The sequence below is a fragment of the Vitis riparia genome, chromosome 17, assembly GCF_004353265.1.
Source record: "Vitis riparia cultivar Riparia Gloire de Montpellier isolate 1030 chromosome 17, EGFV_Vit.rip_1.0, whole genome shotgun sequence".
Classification (NCBI taxonomy): Eukaryota; Viridiplantae; Streptophyta; class Magnoliopsida; order Vitales; family Vitaceae; genus Vitis; species Vitis riparia.
Genome location: NC_048447.1, coordinates 16,141,635 through 16,161,452, shown reverse-complemented (window position 1 = coordinate 16,161,452; position 19,818 = coordinate 16,141,635). Strand labels below are relative to the sequence as shown.

The window sequence follows — 19,818 nt, the reverse complement described above, 5'->3', positions numbered from 1 at the left end:
TTCATTTTTGGAGCAGAACAAGCCATTCCATTTGCTTTAATGACATTGAAAAACTTTTTTAAATGAATAAAATGTTTTTCTAATTAATCAGAAAATACTAAAACATCATCAATGTATAGAATTATGAATTGAAAATGAGGATTAAAAATGTCATTCATAATATTTTGAAATTCATAAATGGTATTTTTTAGACCAAAAGACATGACATTCCATTCATAATGACCAAAAGGGAATGTTAAAGCAGTTTTGTATCTATCTTCTTTTTTTATTTGAACCTATCAAAATCCTAATTTCATATCAAATTTTGAATAAATTACAGAACTATAAAGTCTTTTGAGTAAATCTTGTTTATTATGAATAAGGTATCTTATCCAGTGTAATACTTTATTTAAAAGTTTATAATTAATGACTAATCTAGGTACACTTTTTTCTATCTCAACAACATTTTGAACATAAAAAGTGACACAATTCCAAAGGGATTTTGAGGGTATGATTAATTTCTTCTTTAATAATGAATCAATTTTTTGTTTACAATATTCTAAAAGTTTTTCATTCATTTGAATAGGTATAGTCTTAGTGAGAATTTTAGACTCATCAAAATTTTGAATATAAGGAAAATTTATCTCGTATTTCTTTCTGAACCAAAAAGCATTTGGAATATCATAACAAATTTCATTTTGAAAAAAATCTTGAATCTCTTTTATTTTCTTTTAAACTTCATCTTCTAGAAGTTGTTCTTCTACCTTTTTAATTTATGAGTCTTAGACATTTTTAAAAATAATTTCACACTAAAAAATAAACATGGTAGATGCAAATAAATAATGGATCAAAACTAGTCCAAAAAAAAAAATGCAATTTTTAAAATTTTCTCATTGAACAAATAAATTTCATACCAAACAAACTTTATTCATAATTAAAAAAACAATAATATTAGAAATTCTTGAACTTTAATTCATCCAATACTATATATATATATATATATATATATATATATATATATATATATAAGAGGAATGAAAAATGAATCATAACATTCTCAAACACCAAATATTTTGATGTGACCTAGTACAACAACTAGGGACGGGATTCAAATAAGCCTAAATATCTGATAATTTTTAAAATTATAAATTATAAATTAAGAATATGTTTGATAGTAATTTTAATAAATATTTTTAAAACTCTTGAATGATAAAAATTTTAAAGTGTTCGTATTTAGTTTAATTAATTAAGTATTTGACAAAATTTAAGACAAGCTTTTAAAATTTTTAAAAATTACTTGTAATTTTTAAAAATTATTTATAGCATTTTTTTATAAATATTTATTAAATGATTCTCCTAAAAACTCTTTCAAATAAAACATCTTTACTAAAAATATTTTGAATATAAATACTATCGAGTAAATAACAAACAAATGTGTTATAGTTTTTCAAATTATACTCTACTACCAATACAAGTGTTGCCCCAGCCCATTAAAAGATAAGCCTCAGAGAATGAATAGTGGGCCTATATCTTTGGTGATGTGCTCAGGTGACTCCACAAGGGCAAGCCCAGGCTTGCCTACAAATTCAAGGCCCGGCTCGTTTGGTATATTCTCTAAAGGGAAAGGCTTCACTCTACATTTGTTACATAAAAATATGATTTTTTTAATAATATGAAAATAAATCTTTTACAATAATTAGTATTTTTCCTACTTACATTATTCTATTATATTACATTTGATTGATGGGTTAGATAAGATACAATATACATATTTCGGGATATCATTTATAATATGGTTATAATAACTATAAATATTATATCTAATAAAAATAATATCTTGTATGTTATATTCGAAATAATGTGTTATATAATGCTTATATTAGATATAAAATATATTATATATAATGAAAAAAATGATTTATAATAGATGGTTATTTGATTAAAAATAATAAAATAATTATGCATTTTCATAATATCCCTATCTCTTAAAAATATGCATTATAACACCAATATAATTGACCAAATTATAATTAAATTATGTTTAGGTTAAGAAAAAATGTGAGAGAAAAAAATAAAGGAAAAGTAGAAGGAAAAAACATGAAAGAAAACCAAATATATGTTTAAACTCAATTAATTATTTTTATATGTTTTTTGAATTTATTTTATTTATTTATATTATATAAAGGTTATATAATTTTAAAATATATAAGATTTGTTCGATTGTTTTCGAAAATAGTTATCAATTTTTTTTAAAAGACTATTATTTAAATGTTTTATAGAACAAAAGCTTATTTGAAAACCTAAAATGCTTTTAATATGTTTTTTATATTTTTAAATATGTTATAAAATAATTTTGATGTGTAGCGTTTTATTTTTAATCATTATAACTTAAAACCAGTTTTTAAAAGCAAGTTTCTAGAAACATGACCAAATGGGTCCATGTTTTCCTTGTGTTGTTTAAAAACTGGTGAAAACAATTTCTACTTATTTTCTAAAAATCGTTTTCTATTTTATTTTGTTTTTAAAAATTGTTTTTATAAAACAACAACCATATTATAAATTTTTTAAAACTGTTTTTAAATTACGTTACCAAACAAACTTTAAATGTTTGTATTAATATTTTTTAAATAATTATAAGAAAACAAGTAAAAATAACATAAAATAACTAAAAGGTATTATCTCAAAACACCTTATTTTTTTGTTTTTAAGTACAAAAAAGCAGAAAACAATTTTTAAGTGCCATATGAGTTTTTTAGGTCTTTTATTATGAAAAAAAAAAAAAAAATTTATAAAATAGTTGCCAAATAGAACCATAACTTTTTGAAAATTTTTTAATTATATATTTTCTATTTTTTATGGTAAAATAAAAGATAAGAAAACAAATTTTCTTATATATATATATATATATATATTTTCCTTTGAAGTTATTTTTTCAATTACGGGATTCTCATCCTTTTGTAACAAATATTTCTTGAAGCATATATCCCACGAAGAAAAACGAATGCAACAAAAATTATCATCACATCTAAAAAAGAAAACCATTATAATAGGCATACAGTCTTTGGTAGTGCATCAAGGTATTCAGGAACTTGCGTTTGAAGCTAAAAGCGGTTTAAGCGGGGAGATCAGATGCGCACTAGCGCTCACCGGACCTATTTCACTGCAGAGGAGCCTAGTGGAAACCCAAACTCCATCGCCGAAATAATCCAAAAGCTCTAGGAGAGATCCATACAGCATTGATCTCAATCTCAGTCTCTGAATTGTACGCAAAAATCACAGAAATTAAATATTGGTGATCGCGGAGATTGAGATCCGGATTCTTCCATGGAGGCTCCGCATGGTGGATCCGACAGAGACAAGCCTATGCCCGCATCTTCTTCTCCTATCCCCGTCGTCTCTAATTTCTGGAGAGGTAGCCTCATGATTTTCACCATTTTATAATTTATCGGAATATTGTTATTATTATTTTTTTTTAAGAAGAGAAAAATTAAGAGGGAGGTTTGGTTGCCAGTAAAATGTGGGGAAATGTTGAATCTGAAACGAGAATCCCACTCGGCTTAGAGTGATTCAGCCGTTTTACTTTGTCGGAGTGGGGCTTCCGTTGAACTGACATGATAGAGGAAATGAGACGAAATTATTACCTTTATTTTATTTTTGGTCTCCCCTATTTTCTGAGCAAACAAGGAGGAGTGAGCTTAGGTAAGGATTTGGTTTTCCAGGAAAATTTTTGTGGCTACGGTTGTTGTTAAAGCAAACAGAGTCGTGATCGACTCGGTATTTGTAGCGGTGCATGCACAATTTGCTGAAATTGATGTAGATAGGGTGATGTGCAACATATGAAAATGTTACGTAGTTACGGTGAAATGAGGAAGCATGGTCCGTGTTTTGGATACGAGAATGTTGAGATGATGCTTGAAGAGTGATCATGGAGGTGAAAAAGTTCGATGATGGATTTTTCTACGTATTTGACACCAAAGGGGTTTTGGGGTGCTAGCCATAAGAATTAACTTTGTGGGAACACATTTGGAATTAGTTTCTTTTTTTGGGTTGGAATCGGGTGTTGCCTTGGTTAGACTGGTACGCTATAGGATATGCACTTACATTAAAGTGATGATTAATAGGATATGTGGCTGCATATAGAACCGAATGGAAAAGAAGGGTTTGTGTAACCTACTCAGAATACTTGGCATTTTTCAAAAGCTTTATTGAGTTTATTTGAATTATGTTCTTGTAACACATATTTTGTGTCATGTACAACATACAATATGACTCCTTTTTTTTTTTGATCAATAAAGAGAAATATATTAAAAGAAAAGAGGTACTTCAAGGAAGCACCCCAAAGGATACACGAGGTATACAAAAGAGAGAGAGAAAAACCCTTAACCAGGGTCTAACTAATCAACAAAATCTACAACGGAAGGGGGACCAGAACCAAAACATACAATATGACTCCTAAATTCCAGGTTTCTTTGAAATTTGCTTTTGGTGTTAACAGAAAAGAATTTCCTTATTTCTTTTTTATCAATTTGCAAAAAGATGCCTGGGTTTCGGATGTTTGGAACCTAGATGGGGTAGGGGATGGTTGGACCCCTCTCTTCTCAAAGACGTTTAATGATTGAGAGATTGAGACGGTGGAGTGTTTTATGCTTAAATTCCAAGCCTTTAGGGTGCAAGGGGAGGCTGAGGATAAAGTGGTGTGGACAACATCTAAGAGTGGAGCTTTCTCAGTCAAGTCGCTTTATTCTATTTTGGAGCCCGGAGGTTCCTCTTTGTTCCTTTGTGGTAGTATTTGGAGGGCGAATGTGCCTCCTAAGGTATCATTCTTTGCTTGGGAGGCTTCCTGGGGCAAAATCTTAACTTTGGAGCAATTCCAGAGGAGGGGGTACTCGTTGGCAAATAGGTGTTTTCTATGCCTTTCTGAAGTAGAAACGGTGGATCACCTTTTACTTCGTTGTGTAAAGATTCGGGCATTGTGGAATCTTCTTTTCTTCCTTTTTAGGGTGGCTTGAGTTTTCTCTGGTTCAGTTAAAGAAACTCTCATTTGGTGACATGGAGCGTTTGTGGGGAAAACCCGTAAAAAGGCTTGGCTAATGCCCCCCTTATGTATATTTTGGTTAGTCTTAAAGGAAAGAAATCTGCTAGCTTTTGGGAATGGGGAGTTTTTGCTTCAAAGACTAAAATATTCTTTTGTATGTAATTTTTGGTCTTGGGTTAGAGTGTTTATAGTTTTGAGCCCTTCTTCTCTTGTTAGCTTTTTTGAGTGGCTAGGCGCTAAGTAAGGGTAGGTTGTTGTTTATTTCCTCCTCCCTTGGTTTCGAGCCTTTGGGCTGCTTTTGTATACTCCCTGTATACCTAGAGGACACTAGTTTGGTGTTTCCTTTTTCTGTTTAATATTATTCTCTTTATCTATCAAAAAAAAGAAAAAATTGCAAAAAAGAAAACCGATAGTCTATGCCAAAAATTGATGCGTTTCTAGTTTTGGCAGCATTCAGATGTCCCTCAAAGCACTTGGCCTAGACCGGAATCCAACTGTTTGCCAATCTTGTTGGATTATGGTTGTTGAGGAGAGGTGAATATTCTCTTTGATTTGAAAATACGTGGTTTAAAGAAGAGGGGGTTGGGAGATGATAAAATTTGGTGGATTACTTGAGTTGTGAGGGAACAAGTTTTAGATTTATAAAGAATAATGGAAGTGCTTAAGAAAGACTTCAAAAATGGAACTCTGATCAAAAAAAAAAAAAAAAGACTTCAAAAATGGAACAAGAAAGTGTTAAACATCATATTTATGGAGTAGTTAGAAGAGTAGGACATAAAGGAGATAGTGGTTTAGTGGTGGGAGGGGTGGGTTAGAGTAGTGAGGCAAAGGAGACCTTTAGTAGGCTAGTTTGAAGGGAATATATCAGTGAGCATTAGAAATCTAGGGCACTGTGGCTCAAGGGCGATGACCTGAATATGTAGCACTTTCATCATTTGGCTAATGCTCATTAGCATCAAAATCAAAATGGTGGACTGAGGGCTGATTCCAAGTGGAAACTGAGGATGATGAGATCACCGATAAGGTCATTTCTTTTATCAGAAGATCATCAATAAACTCATTCATCGGTCTTTACTTCCAGAATCTCCACTCTGACACCATATGTTGGAGGTTGGGTGGTTCAGAGTTTGGCCATATTGATTCCCTTGAGCAACTTCAACTTAAGAGGGAGTTTACTGCAGGCCCTTAAAGGCCTAAGTAGTGATGAGGCCCTGGACTCGAATGGCATATTGGCTACAGAATTGGAAAATGGTTAAAGTGGTGCTGTTGGGCGCTCTTCAATCTTTTCATGAAATCGTGGAGTTTGAGGGAAATTTGAATGTAATTTTTGTATTCTTCTTCCTAATGGGGGAACAGAGGCCATAAAAGGCATTAGAAACCAGTGGTGTGTTGGGGATATTTACCAACCCTTACTAAGATCTTTGCTTTAAGAATGAGTGTTCATAAGCTGGTGGGACTATGGGAGTTGTGGAATGCTTGGGGAAGATAAAAAATTTTTCAGTGTGGCATTGATTGCTTTGATTTTAGAAAGATATTAGGGGTTAGTAGATGGTGTAGAACTTCTTATTGAGAATGCTTATGATAACATTAACAGGAAATTTGGAATTTTCTCTCTTATGTTGTGTTCTGGATGGCATTTGGATGGACTAAAATTGCATTGCAACAGTCAGGAATATGACTCATTATTTCAGTTCCTGTTTGTGGAGGTGTAGCAAAATGATGTGTATAGCAGTCTTTTTGCGCCCTTCTTTTCTTTTCTTTTTCTTTTTTTTTTTTGTTTTTTTGTTTTTGTTTTGTGTGTGTGTGTGTGTGTGTTCTTGGTTGGATGGGGGCACACATCTCTGCTGGGTTGCCTTATATGCGACCAAGGGGTGAGGGTTACCTCACGTGTATTATATGCTGATGACATCACAGCCTTTTTTTTTTTGGTGTAGAGATTGAGTAGCTGGGATAGCTCAGACATTTTGTCTTCCCTTTTTAGGCTGCTGCTGGGTTGAAGGTCAAATTAGGAAGGAAAAAATAAATAAATAATAAAGATGCTGTTAAGGATGAATTATGGATGGCTTGGACATTGATTTGGAGGACAAAAAGAAATTTTTATCATCCTTTTATCTAGGTACATGAGGTTTTGGGTAGGGTCAGGTCAAGAAATTTATTTGAGAGGTAGAAACATTTATCAATAGTAAGATTTGAAAAATTATTCTGCCTTTTTACATTGTCTGATAACTTTGGGGCTATGACTCTAGTTATTCAATTTAGCCAGGATGGATTAGGTTCCACCCAAGAATATATGCAACATGATGAACATTTCTTATAGAGGATTTGGGGAGTTTCATTAGAAGCAAGACCCTTTGGCAAATCGCTTGCCTCACATTGCTTTGGATTGTGTGGCGAGAGAGAAATGTTAGGATCTTTGAGGAAAAGTGGAGGACATTTGAGATGCTGAAGGATTCACTTCACTTCTATTCTTCATTCTGGGCCTCTTGTATAGTTGCATTTATAGGTTTTCTTCTCGATGTTATTTAGCTCAATTAGCATTTAGTTTGTAATTCAAACAGGTTGGACAACAATAAGAGGAGCTTTTTTTATGGAATTGATGAATAGCCTTTAGCGGACTACATTTTTTTGTATAGATTTCCTTGTATAGTGGAGGAGTTTTAGTCATACTTTGATCAAGCTCTTGTATTTTGTAGGGAGGACTCTCTCATCCTTCTCTTGTACTTTTTATCCATAATTAATATATCCTTGTTTCCGATTTTAAAAAAATATGTAGAAAAATTCAACTAATAATAAATGCAAAATCTTAAATGTTGATTGATGACACTTTTAATGAGTTTATCCTTATTGTCAAATGAATCTTATCATTCATCCTTTGAATTCTCATTTGCTGTATTTGGTTAAAAATTCTTTAATAATATCCTTAAAAAAGTTATATGAAAAATTAAAAGAACATGCATAATAGATAAGAAATTTTAAATTCTTTAATTAAAAGGCCAAAAAAAAAAAAAAAAAAAAAATTAACACCAATGATTTGCTATAGGTGAGGAGGCCTTTCAAAGCTCTCAGATTGAATGTGTCATGTGCCTAAGGAGTGGAGATTTAATTGATTGTCTGATTTTACAATGCTTAGTGACTTTGAGACCATGGAATAGACTATATAAGATTGCTAAAATAAATTGGGTTCCTCTTAAGAATGTGACAAGTATGTTGTTTTTCTCTTTTAGAGGTTGGGGATACTCCTAGATAAAGCGAATTTCGGTGTATAGTTTATCTTGCATTGTTTTGGATGGTTTGGAGGGAGGGGAATGTGAGAATCTTTTTTTGGATAAATGGAGGACCTTAGAATACATTTGGTATTTGATAGATTTCTATTCATCCTTCTCCCTCTTCAATTTTTGGGGGTACTCCATTGAATATTTAACTTAATTGGGATATGGTTTGTAGGTCAAAGAGGGTTGGTTGTAAGACCCTTTTAGTCTCAACTCTACCTTGTTTGGGTTTGATTAAGTTAAATTTTGATGGGTGTGCCTTAGGTAATCGAGATCAACTAGAAACTAGAGGTGTGATTAGGGATCATCATAGTGGAGTGTTTGATATAGTTTTTTCCCTTTTTGACCATCCTTTGTACTTTGGAAGGACTTTTCATCCTTCATTTCTACTTAAAATTCATATCAATAAGTAGTTTTTTTTCTTTTTTCTTTTTTCTAATATATATATTTTAAAAAAAATCTAAATGCACTCACAATAAATCATGAGAAGTGAGGAAGATGAGCCTCTTTATTGTATCTCTCTCTTCTTAATTTTTATTTTTTTTTCCTCTCTCTACAAGGTTGGATATGTGGGTTTGATTCTGGAGTTTTTTCTTTTAAATGCTGACTGAAATATGTCTTTTAAGCAATGTATAACAATAAAATAAAATTTCATTTGCGGCTAAGGATTTAATATGATATTCATTATATCTTATAGGGACAGGTTCAAACCCAAAGCAAAACATTCTATTTTTGCAATTTTATTCTAATATTTCAATGGGTTTTGTGTGTTTATGTACGGTGGGGGTGGGTTGGTTTGGGTGTGGCATGGCATGTGTCCCCCCTCCTCCTCATCTGCTAGTGCCAATGTATCATTGTCACCATCATCTTCTGTAAATAACTTTGTTGTTTTTATTTAAAGCCATTTAACACAAAGTATCTTATACCATGGAGCATGGATTTCTTTTATCCATTGAAAACAAAGTAGGGAAAATATTGTTTAAATGTTTGGTTAAGATTCCTTTGTTTTTTGCAGAATTTGATTTAGAGAAGGAAAGGAGTGTGTTGGATGAACAAGGGCTTAGAATAGCTGAAAATCAGGAAAACAGCCAGAAAAATCGGCGGAAGCTTGCAGAGAGCACTCGAGGTGACTACTCAATACTGCTTCCCTTTGAGCAACTAGACTAAAGTTTATCTTAATTGGTTTCTAACCTACTAACATCATGATGGCTTCACAGTTGGGTCTAGTTGGTTTTGCGCAGAAAAAATACAACGTTCACTTTTCTTCTTTATTTTTAAAAGATACTAATTTTCTTTGTTAAAAATACAAGCATGTGCACTTAACTGTTTATTTATTCACCTTTTGACAGATTTCAAGAAAGCTTCACCAGATGAGAAGTTAAATTTGTTTAATTCTTTACTAAAGGGTTATCAAGAAGAAGTTGATAATCTTACTAAGAGAGCAAAATTTGGAGAAAATGCTTTTCTTAACATCTACCAGAAACTTTATGAGGCTCCAGATCCTTATCCAGCGCTTGCTTCAATTGCTGTAAGTTCAATCTTGTTTTGTTTATGTGATTCCACTAGAAGAACTTCAATTAGCTTTTGAATCTCATCTAATATGAACTAGCCTCTTCAATAACAATGACATGCTATAATTGAGAAGATCCTACGTGCTCTTAGTCCTGATGTCTGATTATTGTGTATGGAGAGTTGAGAAACGGTGGATCATTTTTTTTTTACATTATTTGTTGACTTTGGGGATGATACACTTTTTAGATTAACTAATTTGGATTGGGTTCCTCCTTGGAATATTTTTTACATGATGACCATCTCATATAAGGGATTGGGAAGCTCCATTAAAGGTAAGGTTCTTTGGCAAACTGCTTGTCTCTCTTTGATTTGAGTTGTTTGACATGAAAGAAATATTAGGATTTTTTCATTGTTTTAAAACCCGGACTGGATCAGCCGGTCTAAGCGGCCTGATCGTCGGCCAGTGACCTTTCCGGTTCGGTCCACCCTTTTGGACCGATGACCTATTGAACTAGCCTCGAACCGTCAAAACCGATTATTGGACCGGCGAACTGAGTGAACCGAAAGGTTCACTACATGTTTTTATTTTTATTTTTTTTATGAGAGATAGCGAGATGGTGGGAATGGGAGATTGCTGGTCGGCGATCGGTAGTCACGCTCGAGTTGCCGCTGACGGTGAGGTGGCCACTGGTCAGGGTAGGCATGGGTATGGTGAGAGAGAGAGGGAAAGAAAGAAAAGAAAAGAGAAGAAATGGAGAAGAAGAAGAGAAAGGGGGAAAAAGCCAAAAAGGGGAGCAAGCGGCTAGAAGAGGAAATAGAGAAGAAGAAGAGAAAGGGAGCAATTGGAAGAAGAAATGGAAAAGAAGAAGAGAAATAGGGAAAATGGGCGGTGGCTGGTGAAGAAAAAGAGGGTTTTAGGGTTTTGTTTTTTAAACGAAGGGTGGAGATCAAGTATGAAAATGGAGGGTGCAGATGGCTTCTTTGAAAAATGAATGTAAATGGGCCTAAAAATTGGATTATCTAAAAAATTGGGATTTTTAAAAAATACATTTATATTTATTTCTGTCATTTAATTTGATATATTAAATATAAAAATGACATATTATTAAATTTTTAATTTTATTTTTATATATATTTAATTACTTATAAGTATTTTTTTTATTAAAATTTTAAATTATATATATTTAATTTTTTATAAATATTTTTAATTTTAATAATATTAAAATTATATATTTATGGCATCACCGATTCGATCGTGGTTCAACCACCGGTCCGACCAGTGAACCGTGGACCGGTAATTTTTTTGGTTTAATGACCGGTCTGATTTTGAAAACATTGGATTTTTTAGAATAAGATGAGGACTTCAAAGACTTTTTGGGCTATCATTCATTTCTTTGTTTCCTTTTGGGCCTCTTATACCACAACATTTTTGGGATTCCCCTTAATACAGTCCAACTTGATTGGTAGTTCAAAAGGTGTGGATTAACAAGGAGAGGTTGCTTGAATGGAAATTATTCTGATATTAGAGCTATGAATTGTTTTTTTTTGTATTCCCTTGTGAAACTTTACTATTGTATAGGTTTACTTAGTACTTTGGAGGCTTCAAACATACTTTATGATCAGTTCATTGTATTTTTGGGAGGATTCATCATCCTTCTTTTGTATTTCTTTATCCTTAATTTAACACATGTATTGTTTTTAATAAAAAAAAATATTGAACTTTCTTGAAAAGCTAGGACTTCATTTACATCCTTGCTAGCCTGTTCCTAATCTCTACCACGCAACCTTCTTTGTTGGATGCTATAGAGAATAATGTCAGGAAAGCTTTTTCCAGAGACAAGTCATCACACTATCTATCTTTCCAAAATTTTACCCTTCTTCTATTCCCGATTATGAAACGAGACCTACATTTTATAACCTCCCACACCTTTCTAATAACTTTCCACACCTCCCTCGAACTCTAACCCTCTTTCCTTTTTGCCAAACCTCCCTATTGTGATCCATTCCCATAAGGACTCTCCTTTGGTTGTGAATCTCCAATTTCAATCACCAAGCAAGGTCTTCTTTAAGGTGGAAAGATTATGAATGTCAAGGCCCCCGTCTTTTTTTTTTTTCCCCAAACAGACCATATGCCAATTAACCAAATGAGGTATTTTCTCTAGAGGTCCGCCACCCCAAAGTAAGTCTCTTTAGATCTTGAGAGTGTTCCCTCAAGAGATGAAGATTTGTGGATTCCATGAGAGTGTTCCCTCATTCATTTTCTCCTAAAACTATGGATGACTTTGAGTCCTTGCTATGTTTCATGTTAGTTGTGAATTGTAACTAATGTGAGGTATTTATTAGTACCCTAACTTAAAGTACAATCGACATAAATAAATATTTAAGTGGATGGAAATTTCCATCTCAATTTAGATGATTAAAATGAAACCAAATTAATGTTATAGAACTCCTAGGTTGTCATGTATCATGGTAGTTAATTTGCTAATTCCCATGTCATTATTATTTTGGACTTGAGGCTACACTTGTTCATAATTTCAAATTTACTGCTGAAGTTGATACATCATTTGTTTCAGATATTTATATATTTCTTGAAATTTTTTGTTCAAATGCTTGATTGGGTTTTATGAAGATACTGAAGTGGCTTAACTTTTCAAAATTGAACATGGATTTTGGAGAAGAGGCCAAATTGTAAAAAAGAAAAAGAAAAAAAAAGGTTTGATAATTTCCTTTCAAATTGATCCTTTCAATTCAGCTTCCCTTCTTGAATCCAAATTAAAATACACACACACGCACACAAACACAAACACATGATTTTGAAAAGTTCCCTTAAAATTAAGGCCTTTGCTCAGTACATGCAAAGGATGGAAGATTTTGCTATCCTATCAACCTTGTGAGTTATTTGGTTGAGAAGGAATTTGAGAATCTATGAGGATAGAAAGAGATTGATGACAAAATTGTGGAGAATTATTTGCCTTTTCAAACTTCCGTGGATATATATATTTTTTTTTGATAAGCGAGAGCAGAATATATATTAAAGAAGGCCGAAAGGCCGCACCGCATACAGGAAGTATACAAAGCAGCCACAAAGCCAAAAAAGCAAAAACAGGAACACCTCACCAGCCCTTAGGGGACCACTCCAAGAAGCCTAAAAGTGAAGAGGACTCCTCTCCCCTATACAACTTAGCCCAACTCCACAGACTACATACAAAAGAGTTCTTAAGAGTTTGAATAGCCAAAGAACCCCCTCTAAAAGCTAACCTATTTCTTTCCTTCCACACCGTCCAAAAAATACATAACAGAATGGACTTCCATATCTTCTTCCTTTTTTTATCCACAAAAGGGCCCCGCCAACAGAACAACGCCTCTTTGACCTTCTCTGGAAACACCCACTGAACCCCAAATAAGGCAAAGGCGATTTCCCATAGGGCCCTAACCACTGTACAGTGTAAAAGAATGTGATTTACATTTTCCTCTTCACAACCACACAAAAAACAACGATTAGGAAGCTGCCACCCACACTTTTGCAGCCTATCCAATGTGAGGATTTTTTCCCAAGTAGCCTCCCACGCAAAAAAAACAACTTTGGTTGGGGCCTGGTCCACCCAAATATTTTTTCCCAGAAAGACGAGAGGGTTAGGGGCTGCCAGCAGATTGTAAGCCACCCGAATCCAAAAACTGACACAATCCCCTCCTTTCCAAAGCATTGAATCCTCCTCTGGGGTTACCCTGATGTTCCTTAGCAAGAAGAGCAAGTCTTCTATTAACACCAGCTCCCAATCGTTAGAATCTCTAGCCAATCTGAGATTCCACCCTCCTTGGCCAAGCCTTGGGTCCCACACCTCATTCACCAATTCGTTACTACACACTGCCAAGGCAAAAATCTGGGGAAACGCTTGGGATAGCGCTACGTTGCCGCACCAATGATCAGTCCAGAACATAATCTTAGTCCCCCTCCCCACATTGAACTTCATGTTATTCCAACACCAGTTCATCTCCTTCAAAATCTCCTTCCAAACTCCCACTCCAAAGGGCCCACGAACTTCCTTAGATTTCCAACCACAACCCTCCAACCCATGCTTCACCCCAATCACCTTCTTCCACAAGACGTCCTTTTCAACGACAAATCTCCAAATCCACTTGCCTAATAAGGCCTTGTTCAATAACCCCATCCTCCTAATACCAAGATCCCCCTTCTCCTTTTGAGTACACACCGCCTTCCAATTAATTAAATGGATTTTCCTACCCGTGCTTAAATTTCTGTGGATATCAATTACTAATGAGTTCTTTAGAAGTCCCTTTAGTATGATTTTTCATGGTTTGAGTTTGATCTGCATCCTAGTTAGGAAGGTGGTGGGCATAGAGGCTAAATGGACTTTTTTGGTAGTTGGAGTTTAGAAGCTTAATTTTGATTAATGTTCTTTACTAATCTTGGTTAGATGGATATTGGTGGGTTCACAATGGTGAGATTATTCGAGTTTTTTTCCAATGGAGCTTGCTCTGATCTATAGTGGAATTACTTGCTTTGGTTGAGAATGTCCAATTTGTAAGAGAGATTTATTGGTGAAAGAGTATTCAACAACAGTTTTGTCTTTGTGTGGTTTATGGGGTTGAAGAGGGTCTTGGAGAATACAACTGCTCTGTTTCTGTAAGAATGGGAAGCCATAGGCTTTCCTGTGCAGGAACCTTTGCATTTCTTTTTCTAACTCTTGCTTGTATACTTTTTCCTCTTTCTCTCTCACTGAATTTTTTTGGTGGGATTTCTTGTCCTTCATTCTTTTATACAACTTTTTCCTTTTTCTAATGCTATACTACTTTTCTTACAAAAAAGGTGAAGTTGCTAAAACTTACTTTAAGTCATATGGGCAGCAGAGTTGTTAAAACAATTGTTGTTTTGATAGGCAAAGATAGCAAATCTATTTAAAGAGCGGCAAAGAAAGGGGCCGCACCCTTTGTATGCAAGAAGTATATGCAAAAAACAAAGAAAGAAATACAAACAGGAGCCAGCCAAAACAGTAAAACATCACAGTATCCATAACTAAGACTATCTAGGAAATCAAGCATTGACAAAATTCTCAAATCTAGTGAAGCATTTGTCCATTCCAAGAGGGCTCTAATGAGGTTCTTATTTAACCTATGATCTGATAACTCTTCACAGAGTTGTTAAAACTTTCTCTAGGCCACAAAGGCTGGATTGTTGGAGCTTTCTCTAAGCCAATTGGTATTGATTTGGCCATTGAGGCTGAGATCTTAACTTTACCGGAAGACCTTAAAATTTCCGTAAGTGGATTGTGAAAAACCTTTGTCTGAGTAGGGTAACACTTAGAGGTGGGTGAATGGGTGGAAATTTAAAAATTTAATATATGAGTTGGATTTGTTAACACAAATTAACCTATGAGAGGAATCTAAGCCAATTTAAATCAATCGAATCCTGTATGATAAAATGAATATCCAATGCAAACACAATCACACAAGAGATAAGCAATTTTACGTGGAAAACCCCCACACTCTAGTACCTATATCGGGATCCACGTTTGCGACCCAATACCCCCCAATGCTCCAGTAGCCTCTAAGGGGTAGCGGGTCATTCTAACAACTTAGAATTCGATCAGTGGATTCGTGAGAGAGTTTGAGAATGACTATGCAAGTTAGGGTTGATTCTCTTAGAGCATCCCACCCTAAAACACATTTAGGTGGGGTATATATAAGGGAAAACCTAGTGGACTTGGAATCAATTAGAAATTATATTTTACGAAAAACAATTTAGAAACTTAAGAATTTTAACAAAATTTGAAAAGATTTCATATTTCAAATTCAAAAAGATTTGGAAAAATTTTCTTTTTAAAGTTCTTAATTCAAATTCTTTTTCAAGTTTTTTTTCCAAATTCCTTAAAAGATTTGGAAAGATTATTATTTTTTAAATCCTCAATTTAAAATTCCTTTCCAAATTATTTTTATTATTTGGAAATATTTTTCTTTTTAAATTCTCTGTTTACAATTCTTTCCAAATAATAGACTTTTGGGATTTAGTGGTTGAAAGAATTTCGAGGAGGCTGGATGGGTGGAAAAAGGCCTATTTGTCTTTGGGAGGGAGGATTACTTTAATTAAGTCTTGTCTATCTCACATCACTAGCTACTTCCTCTCCTTCTTTAAAATCCCAGTATCAATAGCTTCAAAGATTGAGAAGATGCAAAGGGATTTTCTTTGGTTTGGGGCTGGGGAAGGGAAGAAAGATCACCTTATCAGATGGGAGGTTGTTAGTAGACCAAAGGAGATGGGAGGTTTGGGCTTTGGGAAGACTTCTATGAGAAATATTGCCTTCTTAGGGAAATGGCTTTGGAGGTTCCCTAGAGAAAGGAGCGGTCTTTGGCATAAGGTTATTGTGAGTATATATGGGACACATCCTAATAGATGGGACGCCAACACGGTGGTTAGATGGTCTCACAGATGTCCTTGGAAGGCTATTGCTTAAGTTTTCCAGGAGTTCTCCCCTTTTGTCCGCCTAGTGGTGGGCAATGGGGAGAGAATTCGGTTTTGGGAAGATCTTTGGTGGGGAAACCAAACTTTGTGCTCTCAATTTGCTGATCTTTACAGAGTTATTTCTGTGAAAAACCTTACTGTCTTAAATGTCCTTGACAATTCCTTACCACTGTCTTGGAATTTTAACTTTCGCCGCAATCTAACGGATTCAGAAATTGATCTCCTTCAGAGATTAATGTCCTCCCTTAATTCTATGCTTTTTTCCCCTTCTTCATCAAACTCAAGAGCGTGGTCTTTGTCTTCATCAGGCTTGTTTTCAGTGAAATCTTTTTTTTGTGCCTTGTCAAAAGTTTCAAATCCTTTAATGTTCCTTCCGGCCAAGTTTTTATGGAGCTCAAAAGTCCCTTCAAAGGTTAAGGCCCTCGCTTGGTTAGTAGCACATGGGAAGGTAAACACTAATGACAAGTTGCAATTGAGAAGACCCTACAAAGCCCTCTGTCCTCAATGGTGCATTCTTTGCAAAGGAAATGGAGAGTCGATTGACCACCTTTTTCTTCATTGTCTCGTTACCATTGGACTTTGGCACAGGTTGTTCAATCTAGTAGGGTTGATTTGGGTCCCTCCAAGGAGCCTTGAGGACATGTTGGTTATTTCTTTTAAAGGTTTGGGGAACTCATTAAGAGGCAAGACACTTTGGCAAATTGCTTGCCTTACTTTGATTTGGATGGTGTGGCAAGAAAGAAACAATAGGATCTTTGAGGATAAAGGGAGAACGGAAGAGATGGTTTAGGATTTGATCCGGTTTTATTCTTCTCTATAGGCTTCTTGTACTGAAGCTTTTAGAGGAGTTCCTCTAAGCATTCTACAACTCAATTGGATTGGGGTTTGCGTTTCAAAAGTTTGAAGATTGATGGGGTTTCTCTTTGTTTTTAGAGTTCTATTGTTGGGAGTTTTTTCCTTGGTTAATTTGTGTAGGAAGGACCTCTCATCCTACCCTTGGTTTTTTTCTCTTTCTATTGTCTCTTTTTTCTCTCTTGTATTTGTTCTTATATTAATATAATCTTCTTCGTTTTTGATCTAAAAAAAAATTCTTTCCAAATTAATTAAGACATTTTAACTCAATTTTAAAACTTCTAATTCAACCCTATCTTCTCAGAAAAAAAAACTAACTTGCCCTTACTCAAACATTTTCAGACTTACCTGTGATGGTCAGGTTGTAAATGGAAACCTCAAATCTTCAATAGAGAGTAAGTTGCTATTTAAAAAGATCCTATGCCAAAATGAAAACAAACAAAATTGCCAACAACAAAAACAAGATACAATGTCCCAACAGATTGTTTTTCTGTCTATTTGCTTTAATTTGTCACTCTGCGATCTAAAGTCTCTCACCCATCTTTAGTTTCTATCGTTGGCCTTCATTAATAGGCTTAATTCCTTTAGTGAAAAGGCTGGACCTCTAAAGCCACTTTTTAAAGAGATATTATTAATTAATAGAATCCGATAAATTAAAGTGATGAAAATTTTCAAATCTTTAATCTCTTGTTCTTGCCATGCACATGATAGTTTGCTTTGTGTAGGGGATTGTGAATGCATAAGTGCTTGCTTGTGTATGGGAGAATCTAGGGCACTCATTTGATGTTGTTATGCAGGAGCAAGATATGAAATTGTCTGAGCTAGAGTCTGAGAACCGGAAGATGAAAGTGGAACTTGAGGAGTTCAGGACAGAGGCAACTCATCTAAAGAATCAACAGGCAACAATAAGAAGACTTGAAGAGCGTAATCGCCAGTTAGAACAACAGGTTGGTACTGATTATAACAGTTATGGTAGTACCAGCAATACTTCAAATTTTTATTTTCCACTTTTGCACTGCACTGGAATACTTGCCTAGGTCTTAATAAAAAATGCATCTGTTGACTGTGGTAATTATATTGCATGTATTCTGTAGAACCTACTCTAATGGTGCATACTTAATTTTCATCAAGCAGTTTAGTTAGTGATAAACTGGACCTCTTCAAAGCTTCTTTGGGGTCTGTGTTTCAGCCAAAGTGGTTTAGTTCACACTGCTGAGACAACTAGACCTTTTTGAAGCTTCTGTGGTGTGGCTGAGTGGGTGGGTGTGTGTTGGTTGGGAAAGGGGGAGGGCGGTGCACATAGACACACCTTTTAGAACAGGGAGGACATCTTGGTGTATGCTATCTTTCTCGTTTGAAACTATTAGAAGGACCAAAACTAACTCATTTTTGTTTCAAAAGAAAATTTTTTAAAAACTCATTTCCATGGTCTGATGCTGAGATCTTTGATAAGACATACTATTTCCACTTTTATTTTTTCCTTATTTTTCAATCAAATTAAATAATTTCAGTATTAATATGGGATCCTGATTACTCATTTTTTGGTCAGGTTTTTTTAATTGTGGGGAGGACTCCTCATACTTCTCATGTTCTTTTTAACCATAATAAATACATCTTTTGTTTCTGATGAAAAAAAATCTGGTCTGATGCTGTGAGATAATTAGATTTTGATGACAATCCGTACTGGCTCAGTTATAAATGTGAGAGTGAGGACTGGAAAATACTCTGATCTGGTTTCTTCTCAGTAATTTTTAAGTTTAGGATTCATAATCTTTAAAAAATTAATTTCCTTTTGGCAAAAATTGAAATTATTAAACAATCAGCTTTAATGAGGTTGCAGTAGGAATTTGTGGAATGCAAACCTTGTCACTAGCATCAGGGGAATTTTCAGTAATGATAAGTTTTGATTAGATGTTTCTTTAAGTTATTTGTACCCATAAAGGTTCCACCAAAATTATTCATCACTACCACCTTCATATTTTTTCCATCGTGGAATAACCTTACTTGTAGGGTCATCAACATGATCCTCCAATTTCATGGGAAAATGGAGACAGAGATTTTTTGGAGAATACTGAGAAGGATAACAGATCCTCTGCCATTCCTGTCATTTAAGAGGCATTTCATCAGTTAAAATGATGCGTGAATCATATCTTAAAAAAGTGAATGATAAATCAGTGCCCCCGGCCAACAAATACTATGGTGCTACTGTATCATCCTACATAGATCCAAAATATTTCATTGAATCATGATTGTGTGGTGCTTCCATTATTTTATTCCATTTAACTTATGTAGCATTATAAACTACTCTTATTTATACTTTTATCATCTAAAACAGCTTTAGAAATATTTTTCTTATCAGTGAACTGCTTGCTTGATATTCTAGGACTTATAACAAATGTTTGTTTGTGGATCCATTTTGGTTTAATCCTTTTAATACATGTTCATTTCTTGCAAGGGCAGATGGAGGAGAAGGTGAAGGAAATTGTGGAAATGAAGCAACGCAGTTTGGCAGAAGAGAACCAGAAGACACTAGAGGTTTTAAAAGAGAGGTATTATTTTTTTTCTGGTGGCACAAAAAGAAATATGGTTGTAATATCTATATTTTAGTCAGCTCATCAGGGACCTGGAACCTCATCAGGGAGCATCCTCTTTTTTATTCTTTGAGATGTTAGAGCGAACTGTATCAATTTTTT

At 34.3% G+C, this 19,818-nt stretch overlaps 1 protein-coding gene across 2 annotated transcripts in view; it reads left to right on the top strand.

Moving 5' to 3' along the window:
* The first annotated feature begins 3,035 nt into the window (after positions 1-3,035).
* Positions 3,036-19,818, top strand: part of LOC117904638 (protein CASP) — a 30,739-nt gene continuing 13,956 nt past the window's right edge. Inside the window, exons 1-5 of one of the 2 annotated variants that reach the window (XM_034817336.1) lie at positions 3,036-3,391; positions 9,299-9,409; positions 9,633-9,811; positions 17,923-18,072; positions 19,586-19,674. In XM_034817336.1, the coding sequence (XP_034673227.1) occupies positions 3,304-3,391; positions 9,299-9,409; positions 9,633-9,811; positions 17,923-18,072; positions 19,586-19,674 (617 nt within the window). In that variant the 5' untranslated portion in view covers positions 3,036-3,303. The remainder of the gene's footprint in view (positions 3,392-9,298; positions 9,410-9,632; positions 9,812-17,922; positions 18,073-19,585; positions 19,675-19,818) is intronic. The other variant, XM_034817335.1, reaches the window with a different exon arrangement.